Below are 22,890 nucleotides of genomic sequence, written 5' to 3' on the forward strand. Positions count from 1 at the left end.
GGAAAGGCAAGCCCCAAGCCCCCTGCGCCCTGGGCCCCACTGCCTGCTTTTTGTTCTAGCCCACACTTAAGTTTTTCCTTTGGGTGCAGCACCTTGAGAACTAAGTGAGAACATGCGATCTCTCGAGCTTCTCAGACCTTGTGAGCTGACCTCGGGTGGTGTTCGTTGGTCTCAAATCATAGAGAAACCCTTTCGTGGTCTGACGGTTTACCTGGATTGCTAAGTGCTTAAACACAGTGGAAGCATCCAGGATGAAACTTTCACCCGGTGAAAGTCTGGTGGGTAGGTCCTCCGAGATGGTTTTGCTGTGAAGGCTGACTTGGGAAATTAACAAGAGGGAGGACTTCGAGTCTGGACCCCTCCCCAGAGGTGCCAGGTTGAGAAAGATGCCCTTTTAAGGTGAACTGAAGTGGGCACTTAGGTACTTGGGCATCCCTGCTCCCCCCCCACCACACTCTATCCTGTTGAAACTTTGGGGTCTCTGCATTGTCCATCCACGGGAGTCACCCCGAGGTTCACTGGTTTAACGGGTGCAGCGTTATGAGAGCGTTTCTAAGGCACGCAGAGCATCTGAAGGGCGTTGGGATTGGTCCAAGGGAGCTGGCTTGGTTCCTTTCTCTTTCAAGTGCATGCGCTTCTGCAAACTCGGCGCGCGCGCGCGTGCGTGTGTGTGTGTGTGTGTGTGTGTGTGTGTGTTGGGAGCTGGAGGGGGGTGGTGGCGCGGTTGGCGTGCTTGGAGACCGCACAGTGCGCCTTCTCCCCTCCACTCCAGAGCTCTTCCATTTGCACTATCCTGCTCGCCTTCAAGTTCCAGCGCGAGCAACTCGGTCCCCTCCGCATCGGATTCCCGCTTCTGCACGCCACCTCCCCCTCCCCCCACCACCCCACCCCACCCCACTTCCCGCAAATAAACTGTCGTTGAGCTATTTATTTGCTATCCACCGGCCTCTCTAGTTCGCGCCCCGCCCGTGGCAGGAAACCGAGAGGGTCCGAGGACAGAGGCGCGCGGTGGTCAGGAGCAGAGCTCGCCCCGGGCCGAGCACGCCCGGCGGTAGCTGGCCCCGCCCCGGCCCCGCCCCCGGCCACGCCCCCGGCCCAGTGGAGCGCGGCGGCCCCGCCCACGCCACGCCCCGGACACGCCCCCAGCGCGGCTTTTGAGCTTTATAAGTTCCTCTTTCCCAGCACCGGCGTCTTAGTTGCACCACTTGAACTTGGGACCCACCGCAGCAGCCCCGGCTCCAAGTCGGGGGCTAGGTAAGACGAGGCTGGGACCGCGGCCCCGAGGGCAGGCTGGCGGGGCCGAGCCCCGGGGGCGGGGGGGAAACCCCTGGAGTCCCCTCCAGCCGGGCAGCGGCTTGGGGGACCCCCCCGTCTCCCCATCCAGCTTGGGGAGCGAGAGGGAGCCTGGCCCGGGAGGGTCCCCCGACTTCCCTCCCCGGGCGCGGGACTCGGCGCCGGCTCCCTGCGCCCCCGCTGCCCCCGACCCGAGCGTCGTCCGGTCCGCGCCGGCGGGAGGTCACGCGCTGGCCCGAAGGGGACCAGGCGGCGGTCAGCAGCCTCTGGAGTGGCCCCGGCGGCGTCTCCAAAGAAACGCGCTCGGGGAGCGCTCGGGGTGGGGGGTGGGGGGTGGGGGGTGGGGAACCCCTCTGACCAAGAACCGCAGCCTCCCCGGGGGGCGCGCGGCGGAGAGCCGGAGCTGCGGGTTCCAGCTAATCGCCTCCCCGCGGCTGGTGGTGACTCCAGGGAACCCCCTGCGCCCCGTCCACTTGGACGCCCAGCACCCCGTCCAATCGGACCCCCTGCGCCCCGTTCCAATTGGGCCCCCCTGCGCCCGGTCCCGCTGGATGCCCGGCTCCCTGTCCAGCAGGAGGGACGGGGAGGGAAGGTTCTAGGGAGCAACTCGTGCGGGCGCGGGGTTGCGGCGTCGGGAGGGGATGCCACCGGGGCGCCCTTGGCCCGGAGGAGCACGCGTGCCAGATCCTGGGGGGCTCGGGCGAGCCGGCAAACTGGCCGGGGAGGGAGTCGCGCACGGCCCGGGGCTGCGGGACGGGCTTGGAGGCGCGGGGCGCTGGAGGGAGCGTCGGAGGGAGCGTCGGCGGGTGCCGCGGGGGGCTGTGCGCGAAGGCGCGGGCTGGGTCCCGGGGAGCCCGGGGCACGCGGAGGGGCGCGGCCGAGAGTCCCAGGGGACGGGGTGTCGGGGGGGGGGGGCCCAGGGGTCTGGGGAGGAGGATGGAGTCGGCAAAGGTTGCTGTGCGCGCCCCTGGAGGATGGGGGAGACGGTCCTGGTCCGTGTCCACCTCTCGGGTGGGGGGCCCTTTGGCGACTCTGAAGCGCGCGCCTGGCTGCTTTGGGGAGGGGGTTGGGTTGCTCCTCGCGGGGCGCGGACCCTGAAGGCCGGTCCCGCTTGTGCCCCCGCAGTGCCAGGCGGATCCCGGGCGCGCTGGGCATGAACTTGGAGGGCGCAGGCGGCGGCTGCCGGGGCGGGGACTTCGGCATGAGCTCGGTGAGCTGCGGCAACGGCAAACTCCGCCAGTGGCTCATCGACCAGATCGACAGCGGCAAGTACACGGGGCTGGTGTGGGAGAACGACGAGAAGAGCATCTTCCGCATCCCCTGGAAGCACGCGGGCAAGCAGGACTACAACCGCGAGGAGGACGCGGCCCTCTTCAAGGTCACAGCTCGCGCGCTCCCCTCCACCGCCACCACCACCGCCGCCACCCCCGCCCAGCCCGGGAGGACCGGGAACCTGGTGGGGAGTGGGTGGGTGGGGGGTGTGTGGGGAGGGGGCGCCCCAGCAACTTAGTAAGGGCAAGCGGTGGAGAGTCCCCAACTTCTCCACCGGGCCGGGGCATCCGGGGCGAGCGAGCGCGCGCGGGAGCTGGGGACCTTCAAACCTTTCACCCCGGGTGTGGCGCGCAGGGTGGGGGGGGGCTGGGACCTGGGTGTCCGGGGCGCTGCTGCTTTTTTGTGGGTTCCTCTATTTCCAGCTCAACCGCTTTCTGGATCTCTGCCCGCCTCTCTTGATCACGAAGCTCGGGGCATCTGTTTCTCTCTCTCTTTCTCTCTTTCTCTCTCTCCCTTCTTCCCTCCTCCACCCCATCCCCCCTGATCTCTGTTCTGGCCTCTCTCTGTGAGTCTTTCTCGCCCAGCACATCCCCATCACCACCACCACGGGGTCCCATGAGTGAGTTGAGTTACCCAGTCAGTAGACTGCTGCGAGCCAGGACCCAGCCCGCCACCTGCGGGCAGAGAGACCCAGGGACTTCCTCAAGGGCAGACCTCAGTCTGACGGTCCAGATGTGCTCTGCGGAGGTGGGGACAGTGGGGGAAGACAAGCCACGTGCCTGTCTCCGGTCAGCCCCACCACACCGACCTACCTTCTCGCCCTGGCTCGGTGAAAAGGGCCTTTCCAGGGGTGCTCCCCTTCTCCCCCACCCTACCCCCACCTGCTTTTTAAAAATACCTGCCGTTATGCAGAGCAGCTCAGCACAGCGAGGAGAGTACCAGGTGCTCTTGGGCTGGGAGGGGAAGCCAAGTTGTGGGTCCTGCCGCGAGAGGTTGAGAGACCCACGGCCCAGCTTCTGTGGGGAAGAGACCTGGGGGTTCACTTTCTTCTCTTCCCCCCCCCCGCGTCCCCCCTCCCATCCCAGGCGTGGGCACTGTTTAAAGGCAAATTCCGAGAAGGCATTGACAAGCCCGACCCCCCCACGTGGAAGACACGGCTGAGGTGTGCCTTGAACAAGAGCAACGACTTCGAGGAGCTGGTGGAGCGGAGCCAGCTGGACATCTCTGACCCCTACAAGGTCTACCGGATTGTTCCCGAGGGAGCCAAGAAAGGTGGGACCCCGGCAGGACCGCTGCCTTCGCAAGCCCTTCCTGTGCTTGGGGCCTTTTGATCTTCTTAGCTCGTCTGTCAGCTGTCACTCGCCTCTTGTCTCTGGAGCCAGTGCAAGAAGTTCCATGCGCAAGTTCTCTCGTTTGGGGGTATTGTGGGAGGGCAGAACCACTGGGAGTGCTCAAGGCGTACTCGGGGCCTCTGTACAGGGATCATGTCTGGCAGGCGACCCATATGGGGTTCTGGGGAGCAGCTCAGCTGTGTGCAAAGGAAGTGTCCAACATGCTGTGCTGTCTCTCCGGCCTTAGTCCCCGAGCCCTGGGGTCAGAAGTTGAAGTTTTTTGTTTTGTTTTGTTTTTGCTTTTCGGGTCACACCCGGCGATGCACAGGGGTTCCTCCTGGCTCTGCACTCAGGAATTACTCCTGGCGGTGCTCGGGGGACCCTATAAGATGCTGGGAATCGAACCCGGTTTGGCCGCATGCAAGGCAAACGCCCTCCCCGCTGTGCTATCGCTCCAACCCTGGAAGTTGAAGTTCTTATGTGTTTGTTTAGGACCATTTCTGGCTCCGGGTCTGTACCTCTGTGTGTGCACACACACCTGTGGTGTGTGCATGTCTGTGTTTGCATGTTTGTGTGTGCCCATGGCTGTGTTCGTTCCTTCAAGGGCTGGGCCAGATTGCCAAACTTCTTAGACGCTCCCACTCAGCTGTCAGACTTTGACGAAAAAAACTTTGGTAGCAGGGAGCACTCAACCTCCCAACGGGGGCTCTAGTCATTTCCAAGTCAGCAGTCACCAGGCTGGAGGCAGCTCAGCTGGCTGAGTTCATGCAGGAGACCTGGGTGGCTTCCTTCCCCGGCCCCATCAGGTCCCCTCCAAGCACAGAACATGGCCTGGTGTGAATCAAACACAAAACACGAGTGCCCCATGCGAGCTGAATGCTTGAGGAAAATACAGTCTTTCCTTCCATGATTCTGCCCAGCTCATGAACAGTGCTTGCATGTTAAGCCCACTCTATCTGTGACCTTGGCATCATCCCCCAGGGTGGTTCTCTTCCATGCCATGGCGTATACCCAGAACCAGCCTTTCCTGACCTGCTCCTCCCCATCGTACTCGAGTCGAACCCAGTTGAATGGCCCAAACAGGGATTAGTCTGAGGGAATGACTGGGGGAAGTGCCTTCTGTGTCGACATGGTATTATGCATTCTAGGAATTAAACCCTCAGGTATTTTTCTAAGTTTTGCTCTTTCGTGAGGTCAGTTCCCTTTTTCACCCTGTGTCGTTTCCCTTTGGCCCAAACTCGTAGGAGCGAAGCAGCTCAGCCTGGAGGAGCCCCAGATGACCATGAGCCATGCCTACGCGATGACCAGCCCTTACTCCTCCCTCCCAGCTCAGGTACTGCACAAGCCAGTGGGCTGAGCAAGGCCACGGGACACCACACGGCTCGGAAAGCCCACCAGCAAAACCCAGTTGAGCTTTGGTTCTGCTCGGAGTGGAACCGTCCGGCCAGATCTCTTGGAATGAGTGGCTGGGCATGGGGCGTTGCTCCGGGGGTTGATTTTACAGAGGGGTCGGGTGGGGAGCGGGGTTTGGAACGGTTGCAACAGACTTCTCCCACTGATTTGAAGTCTCCTGGGAAGCGGGCGGTGCCAGTGGCCGCCTGTGGATGCCGGGCTTCATCATGTGAAACCGCAGGGCAGCTGACCCCTGCATTCTCTCCCGATGTGAATTATCGCTCTGTTCCCCTCCCTTTGGAGGGCCCAGGGAGGCACATTTCCTCGTCGTCCTTCTGGTGCCAGGTTTAACCATATGATGAAGCGTTGCCCTGACCGTGTCTTTTGAACACTGTCTCCATTGTGCGTTTTCGCCTCTTGGAGGCTTGTTTTCCACCTAATGTGAGGAGAGCCGTTCCCTGCCAAAGCCGTTTCCACATGATAAAGTGATACGGCGAACAGCCAAACAAGAGACTTCCAAGTTGAGGAAGTAGTAAAATAAGAGTGTGTGTGTGTGTGTGTGTGTGTGTGTGTGTGTGTGTGTGATGTGTGGAGTGCGTGTGTGTCTGTGTATGTGCATGCATGCACGTGTGTTTCTCTGTGTGCATGTGTATGCACGTGTGTCTCTGTGTGCGCGTGTGTCTGTGTGTGTGCGTCTCTGTGTGCATGTGTGCATGTGTGTGCCGCGTGCACCTGTGCCCGCCTGCCCTCCAGCCCTTCCCCGACCTTACTGTGTTGCTTGTCACCTGAGCTCCACCTTTGTGCTCCTCTAGCAGGTTTCAAACTACGTCATGGCACCCCATGAGCGGAGCTGGAGGGAGTATGTCCCCGATCAGTCACACCCAGAAATCCCCTATCAGTGCTCCATGTTTGGACCCCGAGGCCACCCCTGGCAAGGCCCCCCTTGTGAAAATGGTAAGGAGCATGGTGGCGTGGCGTCCCCTCTCTCCCCTCCCCCCCGCCCGACAGAGGCCCCCGGCCTTGGGCGAACTTAGCGGGTCCTGCTGGGATTCTACATAGCAGTTTCCTGCTTGTCGGCACCTCTGAGCTTTGGGAGACCCACATGCAAACAGGGATGGGGGTGCCAAGGATCAGGGATACACCTCGGGACACTGAAACACTCCAGAGAGCAGGCCAGGCAATGAATGATCAACCCAGGGTTTTATTTTTTTTAAGAGCTTATAGAATGGTTGAAATATATTCAGAATTACTCACCAAAGCCAGACTTGGAGTTCCGTGCCAACTGCCCCCTCAGTTCAAAGCCCAGCCCTCTCTACTTTGGGGACGTCCAGTTGACACGCTCTTTCTCCAGTCGTCTGTAATAGAGTAGTTCTGTCAGCCCAGTTCCGCAGTAAATCATTATTCCCCGTTGCCTGACATTTTCCATCTTTTTGTCTGATGCTTTACCTTGAATCTTGGGCCCAAACTTGTGGGTTGGGGCAGCTCTTGCTCCTGGATCGATCCTTAATATTGATCAAGAGCTTTTTAATCTCCCTGGGCTGTTGCTGTCTATGTATCGCCAACAAGGGAGCACCCAGGCTGTCCCCAAACTCTCCTCCGAAGAGACGCCAGGACATTCTGGAGTTCTTAATTCAGGGGACTCCATGGCAATTGTTCAGGACTAGAGATGATGATGATGAGAAAGGAAGGGACAAGTGCCAGGAGAGATGTTCTAGAAATCCACACAAGGTTGCAGAAGCTGATGCCGAATCCTGAGGAACTCTTCTCATCCTGGATTCATGGGGTCCTGGGCCTGTGGGAAGTCTCAGGCTTCCTAGTCAGCCAAAATACTCAGCAGCTAAGTGCAGAGAAAGCACTACATGTTGTGTTCAATGCAACAGAACCCAAGCTTTTAGGACGTTTGCATCAATTACTTAAATACAGATCCCAACGCTGAACAATACCCATAGCCTCTAGTATGTTCTCGGAGCACGTACTCTTCCCCAATGTGGTTGCTTCCCCCTTTCTGGTCACATTCGGGCTGCTCTTGGCTGGTGGAATTGGTGAGCCAACCATTACTGCGTAGATCAACTGAGTGGATGCATGGCCGTGGTTTTCCAATCACTCACGACTGGCCTGAGTGATGGCCTTTCTGGAGTGACCCGAAGTTCCTCTCTCCATATCACAGCATAGCCAATCACAGAGGATTGATTGATTAATCAGGGTTACGGAGGTCCTAAAGACCTCTGTCCCATACCGCAGGGTTATTGAACTAGTGGCCTGAGGAAGGAAGGAAGATGCCTAGAATTATGCAAAAATTAGGCTGGGAATCTCGCTTGGTGAGAAGCCTGTCCCTTGCATGTATGAGACCCTGGGTTGGAGCTCTAGTATTTTGTCCCCCTAAGCAGCACATGGAATGGGCAGAGATATTTGATATATACATGACATTCGATGAGGTGTCTGGACTGTTATATGTTCTCTCTGTCTCTCTGTCTCTCTGTCTCTGTCTCTCTCTCTCTGTCCCCCACCCCCTCTCTCTCATTTACTACAGCACAGACCTTCCATGCTCCCTGCATTCTTGATTGGATTCACCCAAAGCCAGGAGCTGGGTGGGTTATTGATATACTTACTCTTTGAGTCTGTAACCTTTGGTGGGGTTATTTGGTGTCGGCTCTCATGGAGATTCAGTATGGACTTGCGGTGTGAACAGAGCTCATTTCAACATCTCCCCGGGGCGCCGTTCTCTGCAGATAGATACGGAGGAGGGATGTTGGTCACGGGGAAAAGGATGCAGTTAGCGGGTGGTTAAGTTCTGGATACTCGAAGGTGCAGCGTGAGGACAGAATCAACAGTGCTGTAGTGTAGTGACATTTGCTGGGAGGGTGACGCTTGAAAACTCTCAACACACACATGGGTAATCGTGTCAGATGATGTAGGTATGAATTCACCTGAAAGAAAGGAGGGAGGGAAGAAAGCAAGGAAGCAAGAGAGGGAGGGGAGGGAGGGAGGGAGGGAGGGAGGAAGGAAGGAAGGAAGGAAGGAAGGGAGGGAGGGAGGAAGGAAGGGAAGAAGGAAGGAAGGAGAGAAGGAAGAAAGGGAAGGAGGGAGGGAGGGAGAAAGGAAGGAAGGAGGGAGGGAGGGGAAGGAAGGAAGGAAGGAAGGAAGGAAGGAAGGAGGAGGGAGGGAGGAAGGAAGGGAAGAAGGAAGGAAGGAGAGAAGGAAGAAAGGGAGGGAGGGAGGGAGGGAGGGAGGGAGAAAGGAAGGAAGGAGGGAGGGAAGGAAGGAAGGAAGGAAGGAGGAGGGAGGGAGGAAGGAAGGGAAGAAGGAAGGAAGGAGAGAAGGAAGAAAGGGAGGGAGGGAGGGAGAAAGGAAGGAAGGAGGGAGGGAAGGAAGGAAGGAAGGAGGGAGGGAGGGAGGGAGGGAAGGAAGGAAGGAAGGAAGGAAGGAAGGAAGGAAGGAAGGAGGGAGGGAGGGAGGAAGGAAGGAAGGGAAGAAGGAAGGAAGGAGAGAAGGAAGAAAGGGAAGGAGGGAGGAAAGGAGGGAGGGAGGAAGGGGAGGGAGGGAGAAAGGAAGGAAGGAGGGAGGGAAGGAAGGAAGGAAGGAAGGAAGGAAGGAAGGAAGGAAGGAAGGATATAGAGGGTGATTTTTGCATTTTCTCCTGCCTCCTTGAGCCTTGGTTCTCCCATTGCACTTCAGCCTGTGTTCACCTCCTGGGGAGACCAGTACTCATGTCTCACGGGCCCAGACCCTCCCGTCCCAGGGGGCTGGCGCTCTCCCAGGGACAGTCCCAAAGAGAGGCAGCATCCCCGCTGGGCCTCGGGGGCCTTGGTGTGTTTGCATCGGGACAAGCTCCCGTCTACACATCTTCTGACTTCTCTTTGCAAATGCAGGTTGCCAGGTGACAGGAACCTTTTATGCTTGTGCCCCGCCTGAGTCCCAGGCCCCTGGACTCCCCATAGAGCCAAGCATAAGGTCAGCTGAAGCCTTGGCCCTCTCAGGTGAGTGTGGCGCCGGGCGCCAGGGCACCCACAGGAGGCCGGCCTTTGGGGACCCATCAGGGGTGGTCGGGGGCGTAGCTGTGGGCACCAGAGGGGGGCACCACCCACCCCAAGTGACTGAGGGGCACCTTCAGAATATAGACGACACCGAGCGCCCCACATGTGCTGCTTAAGCCAAGGGCATAGGCTGCTTTGAAGAGACTCTCTGGTCTCTGCTTGGCTTTGCTCTGCCTTGGTAGTTCCGTTCCCCGGCGCCCCGCTAGCGTCCTCTGCAGGTAGGACCGTTTCTTTCAGAAGCAGCTCCTTGGGCATCTTAGTTTGCTGAGTGGACCCCCTTTGTAGCTTAGCCAGACCCGGGGGGGGTGTGTGTCTTCATTCTGGGGGTCCTCTGGACAGGCTCCTTTCTCTTCCTATAATTCATCTGCCTCCAAGACGGTCCTTGAGCTTCCATCGCAGTTTCCAAAGCAATTTCTGAAAACAATCCAGGGTCTTATACTTTTCAAAGAAGGCAAACCCCGAGGGGTGCTGAATGTAAGGGGGAGAGAGAGGAGTATTTCGTTTTATTTATTTATGTTTTTAGATCGTGGCTTGTTTTAAAAGGGAGATCTATATTTTTATAATTTTATTAGAAATGCAGGTGGATTCTCTCACCTTAAAAAAAAAATCTAAGTTTTGGGGCTGGAGCGAGAGCACAGCAGGGAGGGCATTTGCCTTGCACGTGGCCGACCCGGGTTCAATTCCCAGCATATGGTCCCCCGAGCACCGCCAGGAATAATTTCTGAGTGCAGAGGCAGGAGTAACCCCTGAGCATCACCGGGTGTGACCCAAAAAGAAAAAAAAATCTAAGTTTTGCTCTTGAAAATCAATGGCAGAAGATAGTCACTGAAATCCTCAAGGTTCTGGGGAGCTGGTGCCGCCCGCTCAGCTGTCTGCTGTGTGAGGTTCTGAGTGAGACGGGGACTCGCCGCCTGTTTTCCTTCGATGCTCTTCAAAGAGGAGGGGGGGAGAAGTTCCGAGTAGTAGCCCGTGGTGGTGTTTGTTTTGAGAAGCTCCTACACCCCCATCCTGCGCACCTAAGACTGTGTGGGTGCCTGAGTAGGAAATCGGCAGCTATATATAGCGCTGTGATCTCGTGATTTCTGGTGACATTTGATGAAATGAAACCTGCCCCGAGAATCACGTCCCCCGGGCACCCTCCAGGGTGAGCCATGCACGCTCATGCCCGGGTTTGCCACCAGAGCTCGGCCAGGGACTGTGCGGTGGCATGTGTCAGCTGCTGCATCTGCTGCTGAGGAGTAAGACACTTTGGGTTCTTTCCTTCTTTCTTTCTTTCTTTCTTTCTTTCTTTCTTTCTTTCTTTCTTTCTTTCTTTCCTTCCTTCCTTCCTTCCTTCCTTCCTTCCTTCCTTTCTCTTTCATCCTTCCTTCCTTTTTTCTTTCTCTTTCTCTTTTTCTCTTCTTTCTATCTTTCTTTTTTCTTTCTCTCTGTTTCTTTCTCTCTTCCTCCCTCCCTCCCTTCCCTCCCTCCCTCTCTCCCTCCCTCCCTCCCTTCCTTCCTTCCTTCTTCCTTCCTTCCTTCCTCCTTTCCTTTTTTCTTTCTCCCTTCCTTCCTTCCTTCCTTCCTTCCTTCCTTCCTTCCTTCCTTCCTTCCTTTCTTTCTTTCTTTCTTTCTTTCTTTCTTTCTCTCTCTTCCTCCCTCCCTCCCTCCCTCCCTTCCTTCCTTCCTTCCTTCCTTCCTTCCTTCTTTTGTGGATGACTGATAGAGATGAATGATCCACCTAGAGTGCATTTATTTGAGAATTGCAGCTCCCTTTCTTTTCTGAAATCCTACGCAATGCCCAATCGGGAGAAGCTGCATCTCTACAAAGTTGACACCAAATGGATCATATTTTTTGCAATCTGCAGTGTTTCAAAAATGATTTCATCTTGATTATTGTTTGTCAAGGCACTGTGGTGATTATTCCACCAACTTACACAAAAGCCCTCAGGATTCCAGTTGATTTGACCTTTTTTTGTTTGTTTTGCGAAGCTCCACCCAGCTGTGCTCAGGGCTTTCTCGCTTTCTCCTGGCTCGAGGTTCAGCAATCACCCCTGGCACTACCGGGGCACCCTGTGTGGTTCCCGGGCTCAAACCCAGGTCAGCCACGTGCCAGGCAAAGCACCTCAAGCATGGCTCTGCTCTTGGCATCATTTTTTCCCTCTTTGATTGCTTTCTTTGCACGTGAGTTCAGTTTATTGTACAAGCAGTACTGAGTGTCAAAAATGAATTTAAGGGCTGGAGCGGTAGCACAGTGGGTAGGGGGTTTGCCTTGCACACAGCTGACCCGAGTTTGATTCCCAGCATCCCGTATGGTCCCCCGAGCACCACCAGGAATAATTCCTGAGTGGCATGAGCCAGGAGTAACCCCTGTGCATTGTCAGGTGTGACCCAAAAAGCAAAAAAAAAAAAAATGCAAAAGAAAATAAATTTAAAAGCCTGAAGAGCAAAAACGGAGAATAATATTAGTATTCCTTCTGTGTGCCTTGCAAGTAGATAATTAAAAAAAAAACTGACATCATATGGAGATTTTAAGGTGATTTCCAATGTGTGCTGTTATTTTGTTTCTTTTATTTTTTGTTTTTTCTTTCCAAACCCCATCCTTTCCTTCTTTTCTTTTCTTTGCAAGTAGAAATTCAACCTAGGGTTTGCTTTCTCCATAATGCAAGTTTACCTGGGCCATGCTTACTTGTTCATGACGTGGTACTTTAGACAAAATTGTCATCGCCCCCAAAACCAAACCCCCACAACTGAAATAGAAAGTTCTTCATGGTGGTGTTCTGGTAGTTTTCAGGAAGCTGGGGAAAAGTTGGGTCTCCTCCACCCCTCCACCCTCTTCCCAAAGTTCACGATGCTCAAAATGACGGGTGACCGGCTGACTAGATGTCGTCTTTCCTGGTAGCGCTCGCTCTCTGACTCTCCAGGAGGGAGAAAAGGGGGAACACTGTGTCTTAGACTCACCTGCCCCTAAAATTTTTACTTCTTATTTATTTTGGGGGTGGGAGAACCCCACTGGTGGCGTTCAGGACTTACTCCCGGAGCTCTGTGTGCAGGGATCACTCCTGATGGTGCTCAGGGCTCACTCCCAGTTCTGTGCTCAGGGCTTACTCCTGGCTCTGTGCTCAGGGCTCACTCCTGGCTCTGTGCTCAGGGTTCACTCCTGGCTCTGTGCTCAGGTATCACTCCCAGCTCTGTGCTCAGGGTTCACTCCCGGTTCTATACTCAAAGGTCACTCCTAGCTCTGTGCTCAGGGCTGACTCCTGGCTCTGTGCTCACTCCTGGTGGTGCCCAGGGGACCCTATTCAACACTGGGGGGTCGAACCAGGGCTGGCCTGTGACCACGCGAGACCCTCTAGCTTCTCTCTGGCTGAACTTTGATTTCTCTAGCAGAATAGCCTGGGAGCCCCCAGTCCCCACGAGCGCACTGTGCTTGGGTGGGCCTCGCGTGGGCCTCGGGGTGGGCCTCGGCTGGTCCCGCGGCTCTGACGGGGGCTCCGTGTCCGCAGACTGCCGGCTGCACATCTGCCTGTACTACCGCGACGTCCTGGTCAAGGAGCTGACCACGTGCAGCCCCGAGGGCTGCCGCATCTCACACAGCCACGCCTTCGAGCCGGGCAACCTGGACCAGGTGCTCTTCCCCTACCCCGAGGACAGCGGCCACCGCAAGAACATCGAGAAGCTGCTGAGCCACCTGGAGAAGGGCGTGGTGCTGTGGATGGCGCCCGACGGCCTGTACGCCAAGAGACTGTGCCAGAGCCGCATCTACTGGGACGGGCCCCTGGCCCTGTGCGGGGACCGGCCCAACAAGCTGGAGAGGGACCAGACCTGCAAGCTCTTCGACACGCAGCAGTTCCTCTCAGGTACCCCGCGGTCGGCTCCCCGCCCCCGCCCCTGCTGGAGCAGGCATCAGCTCCCCCCCACCTCACCCCTGCTCGAACAGGCGTCAGCTCTCCCCACACTCAAACGGGAATCAGCTCCCCCCACCCCACCCCTGCTCAAAGAGGCGTCAGCTCCCCCCACCCCCAACAGGCATCAGCTCCCTCCACCCCCACCCCTGCTCAAACAGGTGTTAACCCCCCTCACCCCTGCTCAAACAGGCATCAGCTCCCCCCACCCCCACCCCGGCTCAAACAGGCATCAGCTCCCCCCACCCCCAACCCTGCTCAAAGAGGCGTCAGCTCCCCCCACCCCCCAACAGGCATCAGCTCCCTCCACCCCCACCCCTGCTCAAACAGGTGTTAGCCCCCCTCACCCCTGCTCAAACAGACATCAGCTCCCCCCACCCCCACCCCGGCTCAAACAGGCATCAGCTCCCCCCACCCCCACCCCTGCTCGAACAGGCGTCAGCTCTCCCCACACCCACCCCTGCTCAAACAGGCGTCAGCTCCTCCCACCCCCCCTGCTCAAACAGGCATCAGCTCCCCCCACCCCCACCCCTGCTTGAATAGGTATCAGCTCCTCCCACCTCAGCCCTACTCAAACAGGCATCAGCTCCCCCCACCCCCAACCCTGCTCAAACAGGTGTCAGCTCCCCCCATCCCCCAACAGGCATCAGCTCCCTCCACCCCCACCCCTGCTCAAACAGGTGTTAGACCCCCTCACCCCTGCTCGAACAGGCATCAGCTCCCCCCACCCCCACCCCAGCTCAAACAGGCATCAGCTCCCCCCACCCCCACCCCTGCTCGAACAGGCGTCAGCTCTCCCCACCACTCAAACGGGAATCAGCTCCCCCCACCCCACCACTGCTCAAAGAGGCGTCAGCTCCCCCCACCCCCCAACAGGCATCAGCTCCCTCCACCCCCACCCCTGCTCAAACAGGTGTCAGCTCCTCCCACCCCACCCCTGCTCAAACAGACATCAGCTCCCCTCACCCCCAACCCTGCTCAAACAGGTGTCAGCTCCCCCCACCCCCCAACAGGCATCAGCTCCCTCCACCCCCACCCCTGCTCAAACAGGTGTTAGCCCCCCTCACCCCTACTCAAACAGGCATCAGCTCCCCCCACCCCCACCCCTGCTCAAACAGGCGTCAGCTCCTCCCACCCCCACCCCTGCTCAAACAGGCATCAGCTCCCCCCACCCCCACCCCTGCTTGAATAGGTATCAGCTCCTCCCACCTCAGCCCTGCTCAAACAGGCATCAGCTCCTCACACCCCCACCCCTGCTTGAATAGGCATCAGCTCCCCCCCACCCCCACCCCTGCTCAAACAGGCATCAGCTCCCCCCAGCCCCACCCCTGCTCAAACAGGCATCAGCTCCTCCCACCCCCACCCCTGCTCAAACAGGCATCAGCTACCCCCACCCCCACCCCTGCTTGAATAGGCATCAGCTCCTCCCACCTCAGCCCTGCTCAAACAGGCATCAGCTCCCCCCACCCCCACCCCTGCTCAAACAGGCATCAGCTCCCTGCACCCCCCCCCATGCTCAAACAGGCGTCAGTTCCCCCCCTTAAACAGGCATCAGCTCCCCCACCCCACCCTACTCAAACAGGAATCAGCTCCCCCCACCCCACCCCTGCTCAAACAGGCATCAGCTCCCCCCACCCCACCCCTGCTCAAACAGGCATCAGCTCCCCCCACCCCACCCCTGCTCAAACAGGCATCAGCTCCCCCCGCCAAATGCTCAAACATGCATCATCTCCCCCCACCCTGGCTCAAGCAGGCATCATCCCTGCCCCGCCGAGAGGGAGAGGACCGAGGGTGGTCAGGCGGGGTATGTGTCCCGGCTGTTCTGTGCCCAGAGTAGGGGGTGCCACGGGGTCTGGGGATTCATGGGGGCTCCTGACAGGAGCTGCCCGTGCTGGGCACACACTCTCCTCCCGCCCGGCTTCTGGTCTGGCTCACCGGCCCTCAGCCCACATCTCTGCAGTATCCTCCGTTCTTTGGAGATTCCCCAGGGGGTCGCGAGGTCGCGGGTCCGGGCAGCTGTCGCGAGGGTGAGGGTGATGCATCACGGCCAGCGTGGCCTGGGCAGCAGGGCCCGAGCGCCGTGGCCTGATCCTCATGCCCAGGCGGCCAAGGGGCAAGCGTGACGGCTTGGCACGTTGCTGTCCCCGCCGTGCCGGGGCTGTGCCGAGGTCCAGAGCCGACAGGCTCTGCCGTCTGGTTCCCCGGCTGCTCTCCGCAGTTTCACCAAGGAGGCGAGTCCAGGAGCTTGTGATAATTCGGGGGCCATACCCAGCCGTGCTCAGGAGCTCTTCCTGGCTCTGTGTTCCGGGGTCCCTCCTGGAGTGCTTGAGGGTTGGGGGGACTCTGCGTGATGCCAGGGTCCAGCCCAGATGCTCTGAGCCCTGTCCTGCGTCTCGGGTGCCAGGTCCTCAGGATGCTTTGTGCAGGGGGGATGATTCCACTCCCTGTGGGGAGGGAGGAAGCCGCTTCCCTGCCTCCCTCCATCTGGCCGCAGCTGAGCGTCCCCTTCAGACAGCCGCGCTGAATTTCGGTTTGTGGGGAGGGGTCGAGGGGGCTGTGTGCCCCCATCCCCAGCATGCTGCCCCTCGAGGGTCTTTCTCTCGGGGAAGACCTGCAACCTCTGTGTTCCAGCACTGCGGCTGGGCTCCGCCTTTGTGTGTGTGTGTCGGGGGGAGGGGGGGTCAGTGAATCCAGACTTTCTCTTGGTGCCCCCCCACGAGCCCCCTGTCCCCCAGTGACTCACAAGAACAGGAAGAACCGAGTCTCGGGTCCCTAGAGCATGCCCCCAGTCTCCCACCTGCAGGCAGCAGCTGGGTGAGAAAGGCCAAGGTGACCCAGCCCCCATCCTCTGCCCCAAACGCAGGGGACCCTCAGACCCAGGCACCCTGGGGAGGAAGGGCGGGGGATTCTGTCTGTGCCATTGGGGACATTCTTCCCGGGTTTGCATCCTCCCTCAGAGATTTCGTGTCTTGCAAGGATACGCCCCAGGGACTGAGCTCCAACGAGTCATTTCGAACTTTGTCACTTGCCCGTTTCGGGAAACTAGAACTTTCTGGGTGGCTCCCGGCATCACCTGCATGGGCTTTCTGTCACTCAGGGTTTCTCTCTCTCCTGGGTGACTCTGAGCTGGCTCCTTCCCGCCTGTGGGTCCAGGCCTGTCTCAAAAGTCCATGGGGAGCTTCTGGGTCCCGAAGGAGCGCCCCGCCCCCACCCCGCATCGTGGCCTGTCTGCCCGCCTCGGACCCTGGGCTTCCTCCCTTTCCCGGGGTGAGCGGGTGTCGGTGCCGTCTCGGGCCTGGGTGCTGAGGGCACCTTTGGCACCTTCGTGGCCGTTAGGTTTGAATTCTGGGAGCAGCAGAAGGAGGAAGTCGGAGGCAGGAAGCCACGGAGTCCTCTGAGTTAGCTAGAAACCAGGCTCGGGTGCCCAGGGGGTGGAGAGCTTTGAAGCCTCAGGATGGCAGGTCCCGAGGGACAGTCCCTGTGTGCAGCCCTGGGGCCTGGCTGCTTGCACCCAGGGCCTCGGTGCTCTGCAGATGAGGCTGCAGCCTGACCTCAGCCTTGGGGCTCAGGGATCACCCCTGGCGGTGTTGGGGGGTCGGGGATAAGAGCTCGGCTGGGCCCGCCCTCGTCCTGTCTCTGCAGTAGAATGGTTTTCAGTGGAGATTCCTCCTTTGTGTAAACTGTGTTGTGTTTTGTTCCTGCCCCTTGCGGTTGCTTTGTGCAGCCTTCACCGGTGCTCACCAGCCCAGGGGACTGCGCTCAGTGCTGGGGTGAAGGGTGAAGGGCGCCTTCCTCAGGAGCACACGGGAAGTGGGGGGCCCCTCGCTAAGGGCCAGAAGCCTGAGCCTCTCAGGGGGATTCAGCCGACAATCTTTGTGTGTGTGTGTGTGTGTGTGTGTGCGCGCGCTTCCTGCTTAGAGCTGGCGGGGGCCCTTGATGGTTTCTGAATGCCGCTGCCTTTCCTGGGGTCTCTGCAGAGCTGCAAGCGTTTGCGCACCACGGCCGGGCCCTGCCGAGATTCCAGATCACCCTGTGCTTCGGGGAGGAGTTTCCTGACCCCCAGAGGCAGCGGAAGCTCATCACGGCACAGGTGAGGAGTCCTTGGCCTTAGGGGAGTCCCTGGAAAAGAGGGCGGGAATGAGAGAGGGAGGACAGTCAGTGCCCCACAGGCTCCCTTCTCCTCCCCTCCCCTCCCCTCCCCTCCCCTCCTCTCCCCCTCCCCTCCCCTCCTCTCCCCTCCCCTCTCCCTTCCCTCTCCTTCCTTTTCTTCCCCTCCTCTCCCCTCCCTCCCCTCCCCTCCCCTCCCCTCCCCTCTCCCTTCCCTCTCCTTCCTTTTCTTCCCCTCCTCTCCCCTCCCTCCTCCCCCTCCCCTCCCCCACCCCCTCCCTCTCCTCCCCTCCCCCTCCCCTCTCCTTCCCTTTTTTCCCCTCCCCTCCCTCCCTTCCCTTCCCCTCCTCTCCTTACTTTCTCCTCCCCTTCTCTCCTCCCCTCCTCTCCTCCTTTCCTCTCCCCTCCCCTCCCCTCCCCTGCCTTCTCTTCTCTTCCCTTCTCCTACTCTCCCCCTCTTCTCCTCCTCACCCCTCCCCTCTCTTTTCCATTCCTCCCCTTCCTGCCTCTCCTTTCATTTGATTTTGGAGCCATACCCACGTGGTGCTCAGAGGCTAGTCCTGGCTCTGTGATCAAGAGTGACCCCTGACGATGCTCAGGGGACCACATGTGGTGCCAGGTATTTTAACCAGGGTCAGCCAAGTGCAAGGCAAGGCTCTTAATCTCTCCACCCACCCCTCCTCTTCCACGCTTCCTGGAAATTGTCCCATTTCCAGTTTATAGGAATTTGAAAGGATTGATGCTCCAAGCTGACCTTTAAACCTCTCCACATTGAATACTGCTTGAACCCGCTGAAGGGTGATCTTCCCTAGCTGGGGAAGCACCCCCCTCCCCACAAAGAGCAGGTGGTTTTCGACTTGAGTATTGGAGCTTCCCCGTGGATGTCTTGGAGCTCCTTTATATTTTGCAGTTTCATAAATTATCTAATGATTGGAAACCAATGACCAGCAGCTAGTTGGGAGAGGGTAGATCTCTCGAGGAATTCAGGCAGATTGGACCTTTGTAATCTTTTCTAGCAGAGTTTGAGGTGGGTTCGACTGGAGTGAGCAGGTATCTTTCTTCACAGAAGGCAAAGAAAAAGGTTTGGCTGGAGAGATCACCCAAGGCTTAAGGTGCTGGTCTCACATGCCATCAATCCTGGTTTGATCCCCAGCACTGCATATGGTCCCCAGCAATGCCAAGAGTCATATTGGCAGGAATAAGCATAAAACCAGGCATAAGTCCTGAGCCTCACTGGAGACATACTCCCCACCTCCCCCCGAAAAGAAGAAGTGAAAAAAAAAAGAGGTTTCTATGGCTAATGTCTAGCACTCATTTATCAGAGAAACTAAGAGTTTTGTTACCTAAGGTTTTGTGTTGAACATTGCACCTAGTTGCATAACTTCAAAGGTTACAGATGGTGGTCAGAGCGGTAGTACAGTGCGGAGGACGTTTGCCTTGCACGTGGTCGACCCAGGTTCAATCTCTGGCATCGCCCATGGTCCCCTGAGCACCGCCAGGAGTAAGTCTTGAGTGCAGAACTAGAAGTAACTCCTGAGCATTGCCAGATGTGGTTCAAAAAGACAAAAACCAAAAAACAAACAAAACAGAACCAAAAAACAAGGTTACGGAACAGTATAACTCACAGTAACAGGAAAAGTCCTTTCTAGGGATATCAGCATTCAGGTCAAATGTCTGCTCTGAGAACATTAAATTATTTAGGGAAATTGTTTATGGACCATACATCGAATAATAGAAGAATAGGATGAGGTGCTAGCTTTTAAATAAAGCACTATTTCGTGCTCTCTGGTGCTTTGTTGTGAAATGAAACACAGCCGAGGCCCAAACAAAACCTCCCTTTCTTGACTGTAAATACAAAAACAAACCAACAAAAGGAGCCGTTGGCTTCGGAGCTTTCTCTTGGAATCTCTCCGGTGACTGATGTCATTATTGATAAAATAACTGACATCGTGTTAACAGCTAGGATTGTCAAATGAGCAGATCAACTTGGTATGAACCAATAACCTAAGAAGCTGGTGGTCAGCTCCAGCGCCAAGCTTCTTTGTAGGGTCTTCCAAGTGAGGGAAGGATGGGTCCCCAGGCCCGGATCCTTGAAGTTGTGTCTCTGTGGGCAGAGGGAACACTCACACGTGTGTTCAGTGGATGCCAACTCCTTCTTGGTGTAACTTGTGTCAGGGAATTCACTTGAGTCATGCTTAAGGCATTACGTATCAAATAATAGAAAACCTAGGTTTGGCCAGCACCGTGGGTAGACAGGGCATACTATCTCTTAGCTCTCACCAACTCGGGAAAAGTCGAAAGTTGAAACTGGTGACTGTGATCCCCACTAATCCCCGCACTAGATAAATCTGGGGTCAATTAGCTTCCCTTGGCCCCCGAGAGATGTTTGGTGGTTGTTCAATTCGGATTTTTCTTGTCTTGGGTTTGGACGCATGCAGATGATCTAGGCCAGTGAGGAATCAGAGATCATTGTTAGTGAGGTCACCTCATCCCTGTCAAAACGGCACGCAGGGGAAATAAATTCATTGGTCTGGGCTACTCTGGATACCAACTCGAAACTTCCTTTGAAGGGATTAGTCTTACCCGATCTGCTTCAGTCTCAGATACAGAGACATTTCAAGCAGCCGCTGATTTCAGAGAGTCATCTGGCCTGTCAGTTAAAATTCAGAATGAAGTAGATTGTGTTTGGTAGGCGGGTGTGCGTGGAAACTTATAAAAAAAAATTCCTCTGAGGGCTTCACAGACAGAAAGCTTTGATGTGTGATGGCACCGCAGGTTTGTTTTGCAATTTTTTTTGAGGGGTCTGCAAGTTGTGGTCCTCAGGGCTTACTCCTGGCTCAGTGCTCAGGTTGAGTCATTGGGGTGCTCAGGGGGCCATAGTTGGTTCAGGGAGTCGAACCAGGGTTGGCCGCACGCAAGGCAAGTGCTTTCACCCTTGTACTATTTCAAATCCCCTTAGCTACGGAGTTGTTTAACGTGCCAGTGACTGAATGTTACAAAAGATCATCTCAGTAACGTCTTTCCAAAATTTCTCCTTAAAGGTCGAACCTCTACTAGCCAGACAACTCTATTATTTTGCGCAACAAAACAGTGGACACTTCCTGCGAGGCTACGACTTGCCAGAACACATCGGCAGCCCCGAGGATTATCACAGATCCATCCGTCACTCCTCCATCCAAGAATGAAAACGGGCCTCTAGGCCATGGAGTGGTCAGCCTGGCTGTCTTCCGAGCACGAGCGATGTAGGACCAGCGAAAGTGTGTGCCACACATCTGCGTGACCCTGGCTTCCGTCCCTGCCACCACCCAAAGGAAAAAAAAAAAGAAGAAAAAAAGAAAAAAGAAAACATTGGGGCATGCGGTAGGCCAGCTATAGAGCACCTGCTTTGGGAGCCTGGGGCCAGCAGGGAGGCTTCGAGTTGGATCCCCGGAACCACCCCACATACCTGAATGTCTTCCCAGCTGCCCTGCGCCATGAGCTCTTTCTGCAGTCTTACTGTGTGCCACTCCGGTCATGGCTGAAAAACCACTGACAGGAAAGAGACAGGAAAATTGAATTTTTTTTTGTCATTGTAAGTACCTGACTTTAACAAGAACCACTAACCCAGCCTCAGAGACGGGCACCTCGGTTCCAGCCCTCAGCGCAATCTCAGCCCTTGTGCACAACCTCTAGAAACTCCCCCGAGAGAACTGACCCGTTGAGCTCATTCCAAAAGAAGGATATGGTTGGGGGGGGGGGGTCTGGAGGAGACGGTCCTGGTTGATGGAAACTGTGAACGTTGACTGAAGCTTGTGTTTACACGGACGTCACTGCCATCTGTCACCCGTCATCTCTTACATGCAGATGGAAACTGTGCGTTTGAGTCTTGGCCTCTGGTAGCAGCGCCCCATGGGTGCTGGGTGCTGTCCCGTGTCTCAGGGAAGTAAGATCTGAATCGTAAGCTCCTCTGCACACAGAGGAAAGTTCTGGAGATGCCACGTAGCTCTAGCAGAAAGGGCTTGCAGGCAAGGGAAGCAGGCTTTTATGGGAGGGTAGGTCATCGATCTCCAATCTGGGGGCCTCCCCTGCCCGGCCCGGGGTCTCATCCCGAGTGGGCTCCCCTGCCTCTGTGCTCCCTCTGTCTGGGGTCAGTGGGACTTCCTTGCTGTTTTCTTGGTCCAATAAAAAGCATCAGGGCTCCGCTCTTGGTCTGTCTAGGGTTGAGATCTAACACCACTGGGTGCGGGTGTCTCCTCCGGCTCTCGCCTTCCGCAGAAGCGATGGCCACTTTGATTTTGTTTTCCCCTCGAAGAAGAAGAAGAAGAAACGCTCCCCCATCCAAGTGCTCGAGATGTCGTTTTTGAAAGGGTGACATTTCCCCTGTTCTCCTCTTTGTTTTGTTTGGCGACCGGTGGGTTAGCCATGACAACACTGCGAGGAGGGCCAATGTGTTTTGAATCGGTGAACTCTGTTAGGAAAGATGACAGGATTTCAGGGATTGTGTAACTGCAAGCTCAGTGGGCTGTTTTTGCTTATTTTGTATATTACGTGCTTCCTCGTGCCAATAATGGATTGACAGCGCCTCAAAATGGAATGGGCTTCTTCCAAATGCATCTTTTGTTGTAGAATCACCAAGATTTCTACCTTTGCTTAAGAAAATCAGATCACTGTGTGTTTTTTTTTTTCCTGTTGCTTTAGAAAAGGCACAGATGTTTGGACAGCGAGGCATTTATGGGTATGACTAAACAGGATGGCTATAACTTTGAGGCTTAGCAAAAGATTTGGTCATTCTCATGTCTCAAAGACATACCTGCTTAAGCGCTATGGTTTTCCACTCCCTACCACAGGTGATATCCTTGCATTAGGTCGGAGTCTTTGTCTGGGTTTGCCAGCCATTGAAGCGTTGGCGGGTCTTTTCCTCTTCAATTATTTTGAAGTGGCATTTCATGGATAAAATAACCCCAAGGGAGCATGAACAGCAGAGAAGGATCCAAACGAAAAGAGCCTGCTTCTTCTGCCCCGCCCCGGCTAGATAGAGTCCTACTCTCTGCAATTCTGACTGACTCTTCACTTTTCTATAAATATACTTAGATGGAAAGCAAAAAAAAAAAAAAAAAGGCATGGGGATCCTCCAGCAACCGTTTTGAGGCCGTGCTCGCCATACAAACTTGACCTTTTTCTTTTCGGAGGGGCCGTGGTAGAACCCCACCTCCATGGTGACCTGAGGTTAGAGAGGCATTTCCTAATGGACACAAGTTATGCTGGATGGAACGTTTGCAGTTCACGAGTTGCAGTGATTTACACATCTTATAGATGCACAGTAACGTTTGGGGTATATTACCCTGGGTGGGTGGGGGGAACGAAGATGGAGTTAGGAGCAGTGTGACTCAGGCTTCTGTGGACTCTTCACCCCTAGAATCCCCATCTCAGCCTTGCGGGGACCCGTGAGGAGGGGGGAGACTGTGTCTTCTTTATTCCCCCAGTGCGTGGTTTCAATGACTTCTGCAAATCCTTTGCTTCCTTTCATTTTTAAAAATACTATTAAGCTGCTTCAGCCCTGGATTTGCCTCTTCTCAAAACAGCTGTTGACTTGGATCA

General features: G+C 56.4%; 1 protein-coding gene across 2 annotated transcripts; it reads left to right on the top strand.

Moving 5' to 3' along the window:
- The first annotated feature begins 1,215 nt into the window (after positions 1 to 1,215).
- On the top strand, positions 1,216 to 21,009 carry IRF4 (interferon regulatory factor 4). Of its 2 annotated transcripts, none has more exons than XM_056107771.1 (9): positions 1,216 to 1,254; positions 2,419 to 2,671; positions 3,651 to 3,837; positions 5,141 to 5,229; positions 6,101 to 6,242; positions 9,158 to 9,265; positions 12,808 to 13,161; positions 17,184 to 17,296; positions 20,355 to 21,009. In XM_056107771.1, the coding sequence occupies exons 2-9, from the start codon at positions 2,447 to 2,449 to the stop codon at positions 20,496 to 20,498; spliced, it is 1,362 nt and encodes a 453-aa protein (XP_055963746.1). In that variant the 5' UTR covers positions 1,216 to 1,254; positions 2,419 to 2,446; the 3' UTR covers positions 20,499 to 21,009. The 2 variants fall into 2 exon arrangements, with proteins under 2 accessions (XP_055963746.1, XP_055963747.1); XM_056107772.1 differs by having other exon boundaries at positions 6,104 to 6,242.
- Positions 21,010 to 22,890: the final 1,881 nt, after the last annotated feature.

The sequence above is a fragment of the Sorex fumeus genome, unplaced genomic scaffold (genome assembly GCF_029834395.1).
Source record: "Sorex fumeus unplaced genomic scaffold, SorFum_2.1 ptg000175l, whole genome shotgun sequence".
NCBI classification, from domain to species: Eukaryota; Metazoa; Chordata; class Mammalia; order Eulipotyphla; family Soricidae; genus Sorex; species Sorex fumeus.

What these genes read in the sequence shown, in the direction of transcription:
- IRF4 (XM_056107771.1), top strand. Translation starts at nt 2,447, where the DNA reads ATGAACTTGGAGGGCGCAGGCGGCGGCTGCCGGGGCGGGGACTTCGGC. An exon ending in TCCCGAGGGAGCCAAGAAAG is followed by an intron (nt 3,838 to 5,140) that starts GTGGGACCCCGG and finishes CCAAACTCGTAG; the next exon opens with GAGCGAAGCAGCTCAGCCTG. An exon ending in GGAAGCTCATCACGGCACAG is followed by an intron (nt 17,297 to 20,354) that starts GTGAGGAGTCCT and finishes TTCTCCTTAAAG; the next exon opens with GTCGAACCTCTACTAGCCAG.